Source organism: Piliocolobus tephrosceles, chromosome 7, assembly GCF_002776525.5.
Source record: "Piliocolobus tephrosceles isolate RC106 chromosome 7, ASM277652v3, whole genome shotgun sequence".
Taxonomy (NCBI): domain Eukaryota; kingdom Metazoa; phylum Chordata; class Mammalia; order Primates; family Cercopithecidae; genus Piliocolobus; species Piliocolobus tephrosceles.
In genome coordinates, this window is record NC_045440.1 from 1732178 (window position 1) to 1750999 (window position 18822).

Sequence of the window (18822 nt, forward strand, 5' to 3'; positions counted from 1 at the left end):
TTTGCCTAACCTTTTTAGAGTGAGCTTAAAACACCAGAAAAGAAACAGAAACCTGAATAAGGCACTTCTCACAAAGTAATTATTTTTAAATGTGCAATATATAATAGAGATGTTTAGCCTCTCATAAGTTTTTGGAAAATATATTTATTAGAATTCTTCATAATTATTATTTGTAATAATACATCCCATTGGTATAGTCCTCTACCACTTTGAAGATTCTTCCAATCATATTTGATTTTTACATTGTGTGAGAGATGAAGCAGAAGAGTGTGTGTGTGTGTGTGTGTGTGTTGAAGTCAGGTGGTGATAATGGTGGTCCCTTGGATCGCTTGGTCCAAGACTTCTTTACTTATGAGGAATGTGAATCCTATGATCACACACTCAGTTAGAAATGGATGTGACATGGGAAACACCTCAACTCAGGCTGGACCTCCTTACATGCTTAGTAACCTATTCCCATCTAACCGACACGGAAACTGAGGCTAAGGTGGGAAGACCATTACACTAACAGCCTCCACGAATCACACCTCCTGGTATCTACACTAAGAGGGACAGTCCCCATCCCCACATTAACTTTGGGTTTGAATATATGACTTGTTTTAACCCAGGAACATCAGTAGAGGAAGCAGAGGCTTGATAAGCACTTGGAATTGGGGCTCAGCATGGCGTCACCATCTCTAGAGCCAACCCAGGCCAGGCTAACCTTGAGGGGGAAAGACCACGCAAAGAGAGAGAGAGATCCAGACAGCCCCATCATCCCAACTGAGCCCAGCCTCCAGGTGACCCACCAACCGAATCGCTGTCCCATGACTGAGTCCATGCAAAATCGACAGAACAACGCAGCCAACCCACAGAATCACAAGAGTAATTATTTTTCTCTTAAACCACCATGATTGGGGTAGGCTGTTACGCTGTGATAGATATCTGACACACTAAGGAAGAATAAATATGTCCACTGCAGTCATTCCCAGACCCAAGAGTGAACCTGAGGTCTTGCACACCACCTCACACAGTAATGGAGAATGTGTTAGTGAACTGAACTATCCCTGACATGCAAACCTGAGATTAAGTTCTAGATTCATTCAAACTCACGGTAGTTAGCTCATTCAGATCCTTAATGATCCTTATTTAATGCAACATACTCCTTACCTCAAGGCCATTGGAAATGGCTGGCTTTTTTTTTTTTGATGGAGTCTCACTCTGTCACCCAGGCTGGAGTGACAGTGGTGCAATCTTGGATCGGTGCAACCTCCACCTCCCAGGTTCAAGGGATTCTCCTGCCTCAGCCTCCCCAGTAGCTGGGACTAGAGGCGCCCACCACCATGCCTAATTTTTGTATTTTTAGTAGAGATGGGGTTTCATCATATTGGCCAGGCTGGTCTCAAACTCCTCATCTTGTGATCCACCTGCCTCAGTGGAAATGGGTGGCTTTGAACGCCCAATGGTGGAGGGATTCAGCCACCACTCTCCAGACCACCATTAGAGGTGAACAGCTGCTGAGAGATCACTGTACAGATGGGGTGAAGGAAGACCAGAGAATCAAGGCACTTGCCTCAATCACACTGCTGTTAGTACAAGGCACAATATGAGAAGCCAGGTCTTCTCAGCTCAAAGCCAGCATCTTTTGGGTGATACGTGCAACTTCCTTAGCAAGAGGGAGAAGCTCCAGTCCTGTGGCTTAGAGATATGGATCATACGTCATTCTAGGCAAGATGATGCTATCTGGGACTACAGAATGTTCTATCTTCAAAGTGATCTTTGGGTAAACAAGAGCCACAAGTGGTAACTCCCAGAGAGACACTCAGCAAGACTGAGGATGAATCAATTGATTCATTCATTATTGATATCCACATATGTCTGCACAGGATCTGAGGTAGCAGAGCCCACAGAGTACAAATTATTTTATTTGGTTGGGTAGATAAAACTAGTTATTTATAAGAGATTATTTTAAAATCTCTGTCCTTTGTTATTTTTTGGTTTTGTTGCTGTTTGCATATGAAGTCTTCAAATTTATGTATGATGTTTTAATATTACAATTTTTTCAGCAGAAATCTATTGACTTGTGTGTGCAGGTCACTAGGGACCCCCAACCCTTTACAAACGTGAAGTGCTATGTTTACATTTGTTGAATGAGGAGAACTGGGTTACCTACCCTCAACTAAGCTCTCCCACGAACTGATGTAGGAGACGATTAAAGAGTGGTTTGGGAACGCAGTTTGCAAATGGATGCTGCTACAGAAGCAGACACTCCACTTTGTGGGGAAAACAAGAAAAAGAAAACCATATGCCAGAAACAAATTCTAATCATCATACATCATGCTGCAGGTTATTCAACTGCAATAATACTATTCACTGCTTCATTATGAGGTTTCATTCCACCTTGAAAACACTGATCACTCCGGCATGACATACAGCATGGATTGTTGGGTCTGACATGGAAACTAATTACATCCGATCTTAGCTCTGCCTTCAGTCTGTTGGGAAGGCAGAGAGAGACGATGTTCTCACCACGGATCCTGGAATCCCTTTCCCCTGTGATGCTGCTGAGCAAGCCTGAAGGTTGTTGGGAAAAGGAACAACTGAGACCAAGAGATGAAGAAAAGCTGGTCATGATTTCTAGAAGTAGTGACTGCTATAAAATTACAAACGTATCCCTCTAAGAATTAGTTGTAAAGCTAAAATGTGTGTGTGTGTGTGTGTGTGTATAATGCTTATGTGAGATGCCAGTTCCTTTCCACACGTTATCTCATTTAATTTTCCCAGCAAGCCTATGAAGCAGCTATTTTTTATTATCCACATTTTATGTATGAGAAAGTTCAGGCCAGAGAAGTTAAGACACTTGCCCAGAGTCACACAGTGGCAGGGCTGGGATTGGAACCAAGTTGTCTTTCACCGGAGCCCGGTCCCTAAGTCACTCAATTGGGATGCAGGGGCAAGTCCAGTGATCAGAAGCTCTGGGTTATTAACTGGGCTTGGCACCCACCTGTGTGAGCTTGGGAGCATTGCTTTACCTCTTTGGGGCTCAGGTTCCTCGTTTGTAAGGCCAGGGAACTGGGCTGGGCTCGGACGCCTTCCCTAAGACCCTGCCCCAGCTGTGCTGCTCAGTGATAACAATGGCCTCAGCTTTGACTTCTGTGCTTCTCTGTGAGGCAGACGAACAGGGTGGGGTAACCTGTGCAATCCAGATCAGCAGGTCTCTATGGCTCAGAGGCCCCGGGGACCTCCAGAATCTTTTCCAGGATCCACAAGGTCAAAATTATTCTTATCGTCATGCTAAGATGTATTTCCCTGTTCACTCTTATTCTCTCATGAGTGCAGGTAAAGTTTTCTGGAAGCTACACGGAGCGTGATGACATCATCACTCTGAAGGATGAATGTGTGCTTGGGTTTTTTTAATTTCTCAGTTTTAATTTTTAATCTGGTAAATATCCAACAAAAGTTTGTTGGGGTCCTTAATAATTTTATAGTGCAAAGAGGTCCTGAGGCCAAAAAGTCTGAGAACTGCTGCTCAAGGCCATGCCTGCGAGACCCATGGAAACAAAAGAGCTGAAAAATCTCAATACACTGGAGAACAGAACTTAAGAATGAAAAGTGTTGCTTTTGCACAGCTGATTACTAATCAGACATTTTTAACTCCTTGAACCCAGCTGACACACACAGCTTAGATGGCAGTGGAAAAACGCTCCTAGATAAGGACCTGTTAAGCTTCCCCAAAGCCCCTAACCTTGGGCTGGAAGCCCACCACCCAAGAGGCACAGCTTATGTCACATGAGGAAATGTATTGATGGAAAACAGAGTTCTAAATGTACCTTAGCTGGCACTGTCCTGAGCCATGCCTTCCTCATCAACAGCTGACTGTTTAATGTTCACATCCCTTGGGCAAGTCATCTGCCCATTCATGCCCATTGCAGATAGAGCGGCAGATAGAACACTGCAAGTCGGGAGCTTGGCACATGTCATCTCACTCACGTCACACCATCAACCTCTGAGGTTCATATGATTAGATCCACTTTATAGATTAGGAAACAGACTGAGAGGTTAAGTTACTTATCCAGGCTCAAACAGGTACCGAAGTCTGTCTGATGCCCAAGACTAAGTACTAGTCTACTACCTTGAGATGTCCAAGCCCAGCTCTGTATGAAAATCACTTGGAGAGTTGATATGGTTTAAATATATGTCCCTGCCCAAATCTCATGTTGAAATGTAATCTCCAGTCCAGGAGGTGGGGCCTAGTGGAAGGTGTTTGGATCATGGAGGCAGATCCTTCATGAATGGCTTGGGCCATTCTTTGGTGATAAGTTGGCTTTCACTCTGAGTGCACAGGAGATCTGGTCTTTCAAAATGTATGGCACCTTCCCCCAGCTCTCTCTCCCTTGCTCCTGCTTTCACCATGTGATGTGCCTGTTCCCCCTTCACCTTCCTCCATGATCAGAAGCTTCCTGAGGTCTACCAAGAAGCCGAGCAGATGCCAGCACCCTGCTTCCTGTAAAGCCTGCAGGATCATGAGCCAAATAAACCTCTTTAATTTATAAATTACTCAGTCTCAGGTATTTGTGGCAATGCAAGAACTGCCTAATACAGGAGGTTTAAACAGTTCACATTTCCTGGCCCCACCCCTAAGGACCCTAATTCAGTAGGTCCGGGTGGGGCTCTAGAATCCACAGAACCCTACAAATAGACGACCTCTTGCTTAGCATCTAAATTAAGGATCTGATCAGTTGGAAATCTTACTTCATGTTGGAGGCTGTTTCCGCATCAACGTGTTTGTTGTCTTTCTTATCAGGGCCATCTTTTTTCTCAAAGAAATAGCATTTTGATTCCCACATAAGAATTGTTCTTTCTGTGAAGACAAGTAGGGACCAAGTGAACAGAGAAACTGATGCGAGACGCTCTTTGCTGATGCCTTTGCAGGTTTTAATTCTGTATATAAGTTGCTTCCACATCCCCTCCCTTGAATATGGAGGTACTTGGTAAATACCTTTTGAATTGAATCAAAACATGCCATTCTCACCACTTTATAAAGTGGGTATAATCACTTCCAATCTGCCAGGACACAGTGGCTCATGCCTGTAATCCCAGCACTTTGGGAGGCTGAGGCAGGCTGATCACTTGAAGCCAGGAGTTCAAAACAATCCCGGCCAACGTGGCGAACCCCTCTCTCTACCAAAAAATACAAAAATTAGCTGGGCGTGGTGGCACATGCCTGTAATCCCAGCTACTCGGGAGGCTGAGGGACGAAAATCACTTGAACCTGGGAGGCGGAGGCTGCAGTGAGCCAAGATCACGCCACTGCACTCCAGCCTGGGTGACAGAGTGAAACTTTGTCTCAGATAGATAGATAGTAATTCCTAATTTGATGGCTCATGGGCTTGTCACTGTACGTGGAATTGGGATACACTTTTTTTTTTTTTTTTTGATTGTCAAAATCTAGCTCAACACCCTGGTGGTATTAATCCATAAAAGTATGGACATCTGGGGTCAGTTTGGGAGATCTGAGAATGGCACCAAGCTCTGCTGGGAATGGGCAGGAGTGGCACTGTGGTCTCCGAGCTCTGCTGGGAATGGGCGGCTCTGGCTCTCAAGTGGCTGCCTCTTCCCCTTTGCTGTCCCTTTCCCAGGCTGCGACAGCATTATTGGCCACCCATATTCTCACATGGGCCTACACGGGCCGGGAAATGGCAGTGCTGATAGCTCTATCATCGCAGACACACACAAGCCAGCCAGGGCAGCTGACTTGGGGATCGATGAAGATTTTAAGAAGATGGAGAAGAGAGGCCTGGGTGGGATAGGGCCTGAGAACAGCCTAGAAGGGCAGACTATAGGGTCCCTATGATCCCTCTCGTTAGTCGTCAGACAGCCTGTATTGGAAATGTCTTGGTTTACAGGGGATAAAACAAACACAAAAATCCTGACCATGAAGAACAGGACAGACACTGAACTCATTGTTCTTGTGTTGTACATTCTGACATCTAAATAGACCCAATTCAAAAGTAGGCAATGTGGACCTGAATCATAAGTTTTGTAAACTCATGAAACAAAGTCCAGTCTAATTTCAAAAATGAGTTGTCTTCTGAAGAAGTTATTTAGCCAGAAAAGTCACAGAAAGGGCCTGTCTCCGTGCTCAAATAAAGAGATGGTAACGGAAGAGTTTTACAAACTGCAGCTCTAACACCGCCACTCGGTGGGTGTCCCGGACTTCCAGTTTTCATTCCAAAGCCAAGGGGCTGGGAAAGGCAGGGGCCAGAGAGAAGATCAATGAAAATTTTCATCGGTCAGCCACTCTCAACTTATCTCTGCAATCAAGGTATCTCAGTTCATAAGAATAAGGGAACAAACCCAGTGAATTAAAAAATGGAAAAGAATAAAATGCCAGATCTTTCATCAGTTAGAAAATGCAGTTTGGCAAGGACTGGAACCTTGCCTGGCACTTGCACCCCACAACCCAATTCTGCCAAAACCTTACTTACATTTGTAGAGCATTTTCTGGGTTATAATCTTTGCCTGCACATCAGCTCCCTAGAGCCTCACAAAAACCCCCAAAGAGAGTGATCAGGGCAAGGGTTGCTAGCTCGATTTAGCAGGTCAGGAAATTATTTGTTCAACGTTGTACGAATCACCAAAGCACCACAAAAGTCCATTAAAAGGGCTTTCAGTACACAGGTGGCACTTCTTGGAGAATTTCTCTGTGACTTCTTCACAGCATTTTCTCAATCCTAAAACAGTTTTTCTTTCTATACGATTCTTCTTTAAAATTTTTATTATTATTTTTGATTGACAAATCATACCTGTATACCTTTATGGGGTGCAATGTGATGTTTTAACATATGAATACAATGTAGAATAATCAAATCAAGCCAGTTAGCATATCCATCCCCTCACTTACCTGTCGTTTTTTATGGTGAGACATGTTAAATGCGCTCTTAGTTATTCTGAAATATACACTACATTATTGACTACAGTCACCCTGCTGTGCAATAGATCTCAAACCCTATTCCTCCTGTGGATCTGAAACTCTGCATCCTTTGACCAACAACTCCTCCTCCCTTCCCCACTCCACCCTGGCCTCTGGCCTTTCTATTCCCTGCTTTAGGATTTCATCTTCTTCAGATTCCACATATAAGTGAGATCACGCGGTATTTGTCTTTCTGCGCGTGCCTTATTTCACTCAACACGAAGAACACAGTGATTCTAGAGCACCTTTCGCTTTCTGCTAGTATTGCTTTCTCAGGGCCCACTTTTCTAGGTTCCTCTTTCACACAGGTGTGCATACAGTGGTTCACAGTTTTCTTTCCTACTCCTGCCTAATTCCTCACACTTCCTATTTGCCTTTTTCTCCCACTTAAGGATATTTTTTTCTTCGGCTGCTCTTTGATCATCCCTTAGGTTCATTTCTCGTATCTTCTATCAACTCCCCTACACCCTGCTTTCCTGGGCCACCCAGTTTACCTCCCTACTTCCAAGTCTTACTAGTCTTGCATCAGAAACACGAAGCCCTGCTGTCATAACAAAGAATGTGTGCATTTGTGAAGACCACTTTACAAACTAATTTAGCAGAAAGAAGGCACCTTGCTGCATACTAATAATGCTTTAATAACGTTTTCTTGAAGATGGCTGCACCCAGGTGAGTTGAGCAGAGGAGGTTGCAGTGAGCCCCGGCATGGCTGAGGAAGACCAGGGACGCACTGGCTGCTGAGAGAGGGGGAGTATAAGGTTCAAGAGGAAAAACCATTCACTGGATGACCCTATCAAGGAAAATGCAACAATATTCAATATCAGAACCAGAAAAATTAACCAACTTCCAGAGGCAGAGAGGAATCTCCTTGAACATGGATCGATGTATATCAGACTTAACGCTGCTCTCTGTAGCCTAGTAGCACACAGTCTTTTTGGATACCTCTTAAAAGTGACATAGACTTATAGAGCTGCTGGCCTAGCAATGTGATCCCATTTGACTGTGCACACACCTCACGAGGGGTTTGTGAGTTTACCTTTGCAGACAGGTGATGTGAATTGCGAAACCTGTACCATTTACAAGGCCTGGATTAGCTGGTCTTATCTTTACCATTGCTTTCTGGGCTACACTGGTGAATGGCAGCCTTGCAGCCAGGTAGGACTCAGCCCTGCTACCAGAGAAAGGAAACAATGCACTGGATTAGAATTTCTACGCCTGTCTTTGTAAAGATGTTAATTCCCATTTTGCTCCAGACTGTGTTTGCAACAAACATTGGATCTAGACAATTAACTGCTTATAAAGGTCGTTCAATTGCCTAAATCTGGCCTAGAAATCCACTGATTTCAAGCAAATGTGTATACACACAAACAATGGTAAAAAATAACCTATCTCTAATGTATGAATAAATACAGACTTGTAATTTATCATGTAAGTTACAACTCTGGGATCAACATCAAAAGGCTACACAGAGCAACAAAAAGCTGAATCCCAGTAAGGGCTATTCATGTAAACAAGAGCATAATTTCACTGGTTTGCCCAATACTGTGTCTTTTCCTCACTTATTCCACTCTACATCAGACACTGAGTTTGGTCTGTAACACAAGAGGGAAAAATAACCCTACAGCAATTTTCACTGATGACTTTGTAAAGAAGCCAAACACAAATGAAAATGGAAAAAAAAAGGATTAAAAATTTTTTTCTATCACAAGTGCTCGGGTGTTAGGCTCTGTGGATTCCTGAAACCACACGGCACCCCTTGTGTGAATATGTGTAAAAATCATATATTAGTGTTTAAGTCAACCAAGTGTCTCTGGCATAATAATATCCCTCAAATCAGGTCCTTTTTTTTTCTCACACTGTTTTTCTTTCCTACTAATCAAATCAGGTCCTTTTTTTTTCTCACACTATTTTTCTTTCCTACTAAATCTTGCTATTTTACTAAAAGATTTTGTGTTTGCAAATGTGTTTCTGCCACCAGAAGGAACCACAAAAATTCCTCAACCATTAGCCCCTGATCTTGAGAAATTAAACACTGGTGACACATTCTTTTAATGTAATATTGGCAAGATAAGGAATGAGGAGAAAGGAAGGAGTGATCTTCCTCCTACAGCCCGTTCCCTATCTATAAATCTGTGAGGGTGTGACATGTCCAGAGGGAATCTACCCGGCCCAGTGGCAGAATGGAATGAGCAGGCACAGAGCTTGGAGGCAGGCAGCGGGAGTGTGCATCCCAGGCTCCCCCATGTAGTATCACGTGGTCTCAAGTTACCAGTTGCTTCTCCTGGAGAGGGATTAGAGTGACAGCCTCACAAGCTCCTTATGAGAAGCAGACGACAGAATGTTCGTGAAAGTTCTTTCTGCACTCCCAAGTCTGCTGACTGGTCCTATCCTGGGGGAGGCAGGTGACCATCCATAGCCAAATCCCAGTGGGTGCCCTAGCTCTGGGGATTGGAGGCTGTGGCTGGCTCTCTCACTCATCAGCAGAGAACCCAAGTCTCCAGCCGAAGAGAGCCCGAGGCAGGTAGCTGCAGTTCCCCTCCAAGACTTCTCCACACCTGTTTGGCCAGGTGCAAGATCAGGTGCTGGGGTCATCAGTTCACTAGGCCATGGGGTCAGGACATGAGTCACCCGCGGCTCTGAGGCCAGATGGTGATTCCAATAGCCTCCCGAGTTCAGCAGAGTACCCAGCAAGAGGAAGATGATTTTTCAAAGCAATCAGGCTCCGGTGTAGACGTCACAACGGAGTGCTGTCCCCGCGGCTTTGGAGCCCCGGGGCATGGCCAAGGTAAACGGAATCTGACAACTAAACTCAGGCTCGGGCCTCACATGCAGTGTCTGTGAGTAGAAAGGGTCACAGGGCCGGATTTCAAATCCAAACACTACAAAGAAAACAGAGCTGGGGGGTGTTCAGGGTGACGGAAAAGGTGGCTCACTTTCTTTTTTGAGCCTTGCTTTTGTCCTTCACCTGCTTCCCACTCCAGAGAGAAGCTGATGACATTGACCCTGACCGTTTCTGGGCAGCTGGGTGGGGTGCGCAGTGCGGGGGAGGTGGTCCCTGCGCCCCGGCCCGCCCTGCAACGCACCATGCCCAGGCCTCTGCCTGCACGGGGACGGGGCGCAGGGCACTAGACCTAGGACACTGGGGCCTTTTCTTCCTCCTCGTTTGCAGCCAATGGGCGGGCTCGCTGCGCCGGCTGCCATGGCAACGGGAAGATGGCTCGGCGGGGCCTGAACAGGCATCACGTGGGCCGAGGCTGGGGGCGGGCGGGGGCGGCGAGCAGGGGGGAGGGGCGGCGCGCTAGAGTTAAATGGTCCCACCAGAGGGAGTAAGGCACATTTTGAAGTAAGTGCAAAGCGGGACCATCTATTTTCTTTCTTTTTCCTGCCCTTTAAGCGCTAAATACACATGCACAAACACAAATGGCCTTTCATCTCCGCTCCCGAGGTGCTCCCGGTTCTCTGGCTTTCGTGGCAAACATGAAAGCTCTGATCTCTGGAAGCCTTAAATGAACATTGCCTCCGTGGCGGAAGTGCAAGCGGGCGTCCCGCCGCCGTGCAGGAGCGGGCCGGGGAGCTCGGGACCACGCGGGGCTGCGACACAATCGACGGGAATTTGAAAGGCAAACGCACTGCCCCTGTAGGAAACGGCACACACCCTGCTTCACTCTTGACGCCGCAGAAATAAAAGGGCCCCTGCGCCCCCTCCTCCTCCTGGTGGTTTCTCTGATCCTATCACTCCGGAGCCGCTTTATAGAGGCTGAACCAGGGCCAGGCTTATCCATCTACCTGCCAGAACAACAAAGGCCCTTTTGTTGTCTTTAAAATAGACCCTACCCTAGCTAAAATGCTGTGTTTAAAATGTTTCTGCTGCCATCCCTTTCTCTTCCATGGAAATTAACGAATATATGTGTGTGTGTGTGTGTGTGTGTGTGTGTGTATACATATACATATATATATACACACACACACACACACCCCTATATGTTAGTTGGTAAGAGAAGAGGTGATATTAACGCAGTCAAGAAGGCAGACAGTAGGCGCTGGGGGCCTTTTCTCTTCCCTGCTTGCACCCAATGGATGGGAACTTAATGCTGTTGCTGTTACCAGACCACACGAATGGCGGGTAGGGGGAGAAAAACATGTAGGCCTTGTCCTAATCTGATAGGTGAAATTCTCTAAATGTGTTGGAGAATGGGAGAATGCTGCTTCCAAGTATTTTGCACTTGGGTTTAATTCACCTGACATTCACAGAGTGCCTGCCTTGTGTGAAGTGCTCATGGAATGTTGCCAGAGATGCAAAGCAAGGGAGGGTCCCACTCAGCATCGGAGGGAGACGAAACGTGTAAACTCTCATAAGGGTCAGAGGAATAGAGCTGCAAGCCAAGCATGATGCGAACATGGAGGGGGGCGGGCTCTGAGAAGTGTCCTGGGGGGTGGAGAGCTGAAAAAGAAGAATCTGGCATTGCCCAGGCCCCTGTTCTGTGACAGACACTTTACATATACACCCTATCATCCTTATAACTGCCTAAGAAGTAGCCACTATTATCCTGTTTAACAAATAAGAAAACCCAGGCTTAGAGAGGTCATCAACCCAAGGTCATACACAAAGCAAGTACAAAGCCACTGCTGCCCAAGTCATGGGAGACCTCCCTGTGGTTTTTCTCCGTCAAAAGACTTGCAGAAGAGGCATCCCTGCAAGGAAGGCAGCTGTGTGTTTAGGTACCATTTCCTGCTCTTCACCTCAGCCATCACGTTCATGAAATTGCGGGCTTCAAACATTCACTGCAGTTTTCTTAATATATATTATAAACACATAATTGAGATTTAAAAGATTCATCTGGATACACCATAAAATCATCTTGCATTCCACAAGGCGTCCGGACATCACACATGGGGGCCACTAAATATTCCCCTGTTCCCACTGAAAGATGAGTAAGAGTGTGGCCCGTGGAGAAATTTGAATTCATTCATTCAAACGTCACCCTAGGTTGGCCAGGATTATTTTGTGTCTATACTTCTACTGTATTTCTACTAAAATGAAAATGTCTCCTTGGTCCTCACAAGAATGCTTTCTTCCATCATCAACCTGGGCAGTAGGTAGGATCTTAGGCTGCTTCTGATGCACTTGGATGGAACTCAGTGCAGGTGAATAAAAGACTGATGCCGGCATCTGTACGGCTCCACCCAGGGACTCACATCCCACCACTGCAGCAAAGGCCTACAGCCAGCAGAGGGCAGTCATACAAACCAGATTTTCCACTTGGCCCGAATGTGGATGCACACAGTTTAATATGTAAAGCCCATTATTACAAGCTTTTCCTTTCCCCACCCCCTATTAATGAACAAATGCCCAAGGGTAATACGGAGATTTCTAAATACAGTGCAAGAAAGGGCAATCTGTACTCATACACAGGGAGTCTAGCACACAGTAATAAGTGGAAATGAAAATAATCACCCACATTCAACTAAACCATTACGCCTAAGATCTAGCTGTCTACATGGCTGTATACACAGAAATATGGGTGCCTGCCTCCCAGAAATGGGCACTTTTAAAATATTTATTTCACAAGTTCTTATTTAGAGTTCATAATAACACCCGTAATTTTAACCTCAAAGCTACAGAAAGGGACTAAGAGGAATTTTATCCCTATTGACAGGCATATAGTGGGGAGGGGGGATTTTTCTTTTTGACTAAGGTAAGTCAATGAATTATTCAGGGTTTTTCCAAGGGCATTTTAAATCATAACTTCATGCTTTAAACAACAGCACAAATAAAATTTTTAAAGACGAAGAAGAACTATGTAATCCCCAAACCATAAAATATCAACTGACATTTACCCATGTCTATTCAGGGTCTTCCAATGCAAATAAATGATTTTTCAGTGTTGGTGAAAACAAGAATCTTTTGGTACTCAGATGGGTTTTAAACATTGCAGCATAGAGAATACAATAGACCGAGAAGGGATGCTTCTAGCATGCAACTTACCCATTTCCCTGGGAACAAAGAAACAGTGATAACCATGACATTTTCTCAATTCATGAGAAAAAGGAAGATTCGCTGATCCTATATTGTAACTATGGTTGGAAATTTGAGGACCTCTGGAAAGGCAGGATGAAGTCACTGTAGACAGCCTTACCTCTGCAGTCACCCATTAAACCCTGATACAGTCGGCCCTCCGTATCCTTGCATTCTGCGTCCATGGATTCATCCAACCACAGATCAAAATTACTACAAATATATCAATAAAAAAATACAACAATACAAATTTTAAGAATACAGCATAACTATTTTTATATATTAATAGCATTTGCATTGTATTAGGTATAAGTAATCTAGAGATTATTTAAAGTACATGAGAGGTTGTGCGTAGGTTATATGTAAACGCCATTTTATATAAGGGATTAAGCATCATCGGATTTTGTATCTGCAGGGGGTCCTGGAAGCAATCCCCATTGGATACCAAAGGATGACTGTATTCATAAAATGCTTGACAGATTAGCATGTATCTCCACACAGCATGGGTGAAAAGCTTATGGAATTCAGAGTCAAATGACTCTAGCTCTCTACATTTACTATGGGGGTCCTGTTGGAAATGTGAATGAACACCTCTGAGCTTCAGTTTCCTCATAGGCAAGTCAGAGAACAGATCCTGCCCTAGTCTGTGTGTGACTGTGAAGTTTACCCAGCAAAGTAACAGGAGAAAGCAATGAAAAACTGTATAACATTCCACTGTTCTTATTTTCTCCATTTTACAAAAGAAGAATTAGGGCCACAGAGATCTGTCCAAGGCCACGGTCACTAGAGGCAGAGCCAGGGCTCCAGTCAGGTGTTCTCCTCCAAGCCAGTGCCTCTTCCCACCCCTCCATGGAATGCAGCACACAAAACAGGGCTTGCTTGTCAGCTTGGGATGCTGTAACAAAATAGCACAGACTAGGTGGCTTCAATAACGGGCTTCTATTTCTTACGGTTCTGGGGGCTGGGAAATCCAAGATCAAGGTGCTGGCAAGGTAGTTTTATTCCAAGACCTCTTCTCATGGCTTACAGGTAGTTCTATTTGTGCTCACATGACTTCTGTGTGCAGTAAGAAACACAGCAAGAGAGTACTCAAGAGCCTGCTCCCTGGTGTCTCTTCATATAAGGACAGTCGTCCCATCATGGGAGCTCCAGTTCAGGACCTCATCTAACCCTGATCACCTCCCAAAGGTCCCATGTCCAAACACCATCACATTGGGGACAAAGGCTTCAACATATGAATTTGGGGGGGGGGGGGACACAGATATTCAGTCCATAACAAGGGGCAACAACATGGTCTTCTTTATATGCTACATCACTTCAGTTCAGGTCAACAGATATTTGTTGACAATCACTAGGTGCCAAGCACAGCACCAGGCACGGGGGACACACAGGTGAATGGAAGCCCCCTACAAGTTTACTTAATGCAGAAAATGGGACAAGAGTTCCTAGGAAATTCTCTGTAGAAAAGAGCGTTTGTCACATGTGAGCTTCTGTGACTGTATGTGGGATGGTTTATTACCACAAACTTCAGAAGACCTTGCCTCAGACAGCTTTGTTTAAAGCAACTGTAATGCAAGTCTGGCAACGAATCTGTATATAATTAATATTTGATAAGGTAATTAATTTACTGAGGAACATGGGGGGAGAATAAGGAGAAAAAGGCATTGTCAGCCTATGGATGTTGAAAAGAAAACACAAAGGATCTATATGTACCTCTTGCTGGGGAATTATCAGGTTCAGTTACATTATGATGGTTATAGCATGGCTAAATATTCATTGAGTATATTTAATTTCTCTCATTTGGGTTGGTATAATTAAAACTATTTTCTGGATCATAAAACTGAAGGGGCTCAGCTTCAATAATGTATATTGGGTCACTACTGCATGCCAGCTTGTATGTGTGTGTATATCACATTTAATTCTTATGATGAACCTATTGGGAAATTTTGTTATCCACACTTAGATCATTTAAAAATTGGTATCAAAGAAATTAAGTCAGGGCTCAAAGAGAGTAAGTGACTAAGGAAGTGCTAGACCACTCTTGCAAAACATTCAAATGCATTTTGATCACACATACACACACACACATACAGTTTTTTCTTCTCCCAAATATCCTTCTAACTCTTAGGATTTATTTTTTTCTATTGTTATTTTTGATATGCCACTTTATTTTAGAAGTAGTATAGCAGTAAAGTTGGGTGTTTTTTAAAGTAGAGATGTATGAAAGGGGATAAACTTTTGCAAATTTTCACCTCTCTTCAAAAGTAGAAAAAGACGCCCCAAGAGAGGAAATCAAATCCCGTCCTCGCTGGAAAACTTGAGTGTGTTCTGGAGTTCAGGGAAGCCAGATGGGCTCCCACCTACTGAACAAGGCCCACTTCTCTTAAGCAGCCCGGGGAAGAACCCCTAATTTCAGTCTCCCATTTTGGGGTGGACACATGACACTGACAGGTTGGAGACCAGTTTATGGGGCCTGTGGTCATCTGAAAAATGGTCTCCCCCAAAATGTCCATGTTCCAATCCCCTAAAACCTGTGAATGTTATTTTATATGGCAGAGATTTCACAGATGTGATTAAATAAGGATCTTGAGATGGGGGATTATTCTGGATTATTTGGGTGGACCCTAAATGCAACTGTAAGTGTCCCTATGAGAGAGATGCAGGACGAGGTCAGATGCACAGAAGAGGATGAAGCAGGTGGCCACAGCGGCAGAGACTTCAGTGATGCAGCCACAGGCCATGGATGGTGGCACCACCAGAAGCTGGAAGATGTAGGGAGGGATCCTTCCCTGGAGGCCTGGGGGAGCAGAGCCCAGCTGGTACCCTTATTTGGGTCCAGGGAAACTGACTTTGGGCTTCTGCCCTCTAGAACCATGAGAGAATAAATCCTTGTTGTTTTAAGCCATTTGGTTTGTGGTCATTTGTCATGGTAGCTATGGGATATTAAAACAGGGACAAAAAGAGATTTGTCAAAGTAGTGAGAGGAAGGCAGTTTCATGTACCACCCACTGACATAATCCTACCAAATACTGTTGTCTGATCATAATAGCAACTTTGGCATCAAGAGAGTTTGCAGGATAGGCTTCAGGGTCAAGAGCATGATGGTTAATCCTTCCTCTTAATAGACAGCATAGCCTCAACCAGGCGGCAAGTCCACAGCCTCAGAATTTGGTCTGTGTGTGGCAATAGTGAGTCCATGCAGGGATCAACTTTGAAATACAAAGAAATATAAAACCATTCTTTTATGATGTTCACTGCACAACAGTAAGATTTCCTGAGTCCCTGTGGTTCTCATCCTGAGTCCCCAGTTCTCTAAGAAAGTTCTTGAGACGTATTCAAAGGTTCTGAACTTTAAGAATTATAGGTTACACCTTAGATATACTGTGATAATTAGGCTCTCAGATGAGAGGTTACAGATGTCTCATGGGAAGACGGCGATATGACTTTGAAGGACCTGGGAGACCGTGCGAAGGAGTTCAGATTTCATTCCGAATATAGTAGGGATGCCATGGAAGACGCTGACACAGGGAAGGGAAATGACCCGAGTAACACTGAGGAAGATCGCTCTGCTGCCTGTGTGGGTGGTCGTAATCATGGAGAGGTAAGAAGTTCAGTGGTCCAGGAACAGATAACGGTGGCTTAAATCATGAGAGTGAACATGAGAGAAAATGAAAGAAGCAGGCACAGTGGGGATGTCTTTTGGAGGTAGAATCTGTTAATCTGATTCATTGGAGGGAAAAGGCGAGGGAAAGGAATGAGGCAGGGATGACTTCTGAGGATCTTGCTTAGTTAGGCAAGTTAAATGATGACCCGATGGGGAAGGTGGTCAATGAGTGGGGAGGGGGAGGAAGCCATGGGGCTTGTTTACAGTGGATGGCAAGAATCAGACCTTCATTTTAGGAAATATTACGTTGACAAATAAGTGGAGATAACAAGTAGACAGTTCGCTATGGGGATCTGGAGTCCACAGGGTAGTTTTAGACCCTAAATTTGAGTGTCATTAACAATCAGAGCATCAATGATACTTAAAAAAAAAAAAAAAACCAACCATAGAGATGGTATTCAAACTCTGCTAAAGAAAAGCAGCAATGACTGCATTGGTAGCACAGGTGAGTAGGTTTTTTTGTTGTTCTTGTTGTTACTGTTGAGATGGAGTCTCGCCCAGGCTGGAGTGCAGTGGTGCAATCTCAGCTCACTGCAAGCTCTGCCTCCTGGGTTCACGCCATTCTCCTGCCTCAGCCTCCTGAGTAGCTGGGACTACAGGCACCCACCACCACACCCGGCTAATTTTTGTATTTTTAGTAGAGACGGGGTTTCACCATGTTAGCCATGATGGTCTTGATCTCCTGACCTTGTTATCCGCCCGCCTCGGCCTCCCAAAGTGCTGGGATTACAGGCGTGAGCCACCGCCCCCCGGCCAAGTAGGTTATTTGGCAATGACACTGTCTTCCTCCCCGCAACAAAACACACACACCAGTCAAACCACAATTTGTCAGGGCTTAACTGAAGAGCACCGAGAGTCACCAAATATCTGGCTGCAATCTAAGTGGGAAGAAAATTAAATAATCAAAACTAAACCTTTATTCTAAAAAATGCTAGCTGGAGCCCATTCATTACATGCATACTGTTTTTTACCTTTCACTTTGGGAACTTTTCTTTTAAATGACCCTGTATTAACTATCAACAAATACAGAGATGACAGATAATAAATTGCTAGCTGGTTGAAGTTTAAGATAAAATTATGGCAAGTATTTAAAGATTGTAGCTATATATTGATGATAGGGACAGGTGGGTGGATGGATGGATGGATGGACAAACATTGAGAGACAGATAGAAACAGCCTTTAAAACACTGTTTTATATTTGAAATACAGTGGGTAATTTCACATTGACTCCAGAAACATTTTGTTTTCATTACAACTTAATATATTGTAAAATATATGCAAGGGAAAAAGGTTTTCTTCTCTTTTTCATGAGAGAAATACCCAGAGAAAGCATTGTGCTTACTGTTCGCAAAACTTGAAGAGCTGGGAGAAGGAGCTGGGAGGAGTAGTTGGGAGAAGGAGCTGGGAGGAGTAGTTGGGAGAAGGAGCTGGGAGAAGGAGCTGGGAGGAGTCACTGGGAGAAGGAGCTGGGAGAAGAGGAGCTGGGAGAAGGAGCCAGGTCATATGGCCAGGAGAATGCTCTTTAGATTTGCTGTCTTTCACATTCTAAGAAACATAATCGCTCAGTGGGAAAAGATTTAAGTCCGAAATGAGCTGGAGTCACATTCTCAAGATGAAAGAATCACATGTGAACCACCCTCACTCTACTGGAGGCCACATTCAGTTTAGGATACTGGGAAATGTTTCTCGTGATGGGTTCGGTTGGGAGGTAAATTATCTATATTCGATAATCCAAAAACAATAATACATTAGATGATGTCTTGCAATTAGTGCTATAAGCAAATAATTCCACCAAAGGTTTGAGGAAAAATTTTTTTTTTGTTTTTAATGAGGCTAAGAAAAGATTATGAAGTCTTCTCCTTGAAGGCAAAAACACCCCCCTACATTTTATGCAAAGTCTTCAGCTCGCCAAAGACATGAAGCAGCTGTCAAATTCTGTAAGCAGAATCCAGCATTTTCAAGGTCGGCAAACCCAGCGTGAAGTTCAAGTTTCATTCCTTAAGACTCTGTCCTCCTCCTTAAGTCTTTCCTGCCTCTTTTAATCTGATTAGAAATTAGCAAACTTCTTCAGCCAAAACTCTGACAGTTGCTGGTGAGGCTGGTATCCACAACCCAGCCAAGTTTGCAGAAAACCACAGTTTTAATGGAAAATCACTTTTGGTTTCTGGCTCCTCAGCAGTACTGCACATC

The 18822-nt window shown here is 44.4% G+C and overlaps 1 protein-coding gene across 4 annotated transcripts in view; it reads right to left on the minus strand.

The window, feature by feature from the left end:
- Positions 1-18822, minus strand: part of MSRA (methionine sulfoxide reductase A) — a 364854-nt gene that overhangs the window by 82060 nt on the left and 263972 nt on the right. The window contains exon 6 of one of the 4 annotated variants that reach the window (XM_023225264.3): positions 4732-4840. The exons of the other annotated variants lie outside the window; for them this stretch is intronic. Within the exon in view, the coding sequence (XP_023081032.1) occupies positions 4733-4840 (108 nt within the window). The 3' untranslated portion in view covers position 4732. The remainder of the gene's footprint in view (positions 1-4731; positions 4841-18822) is intronic. 4 annotated transcript variants of the gene reach the window in all.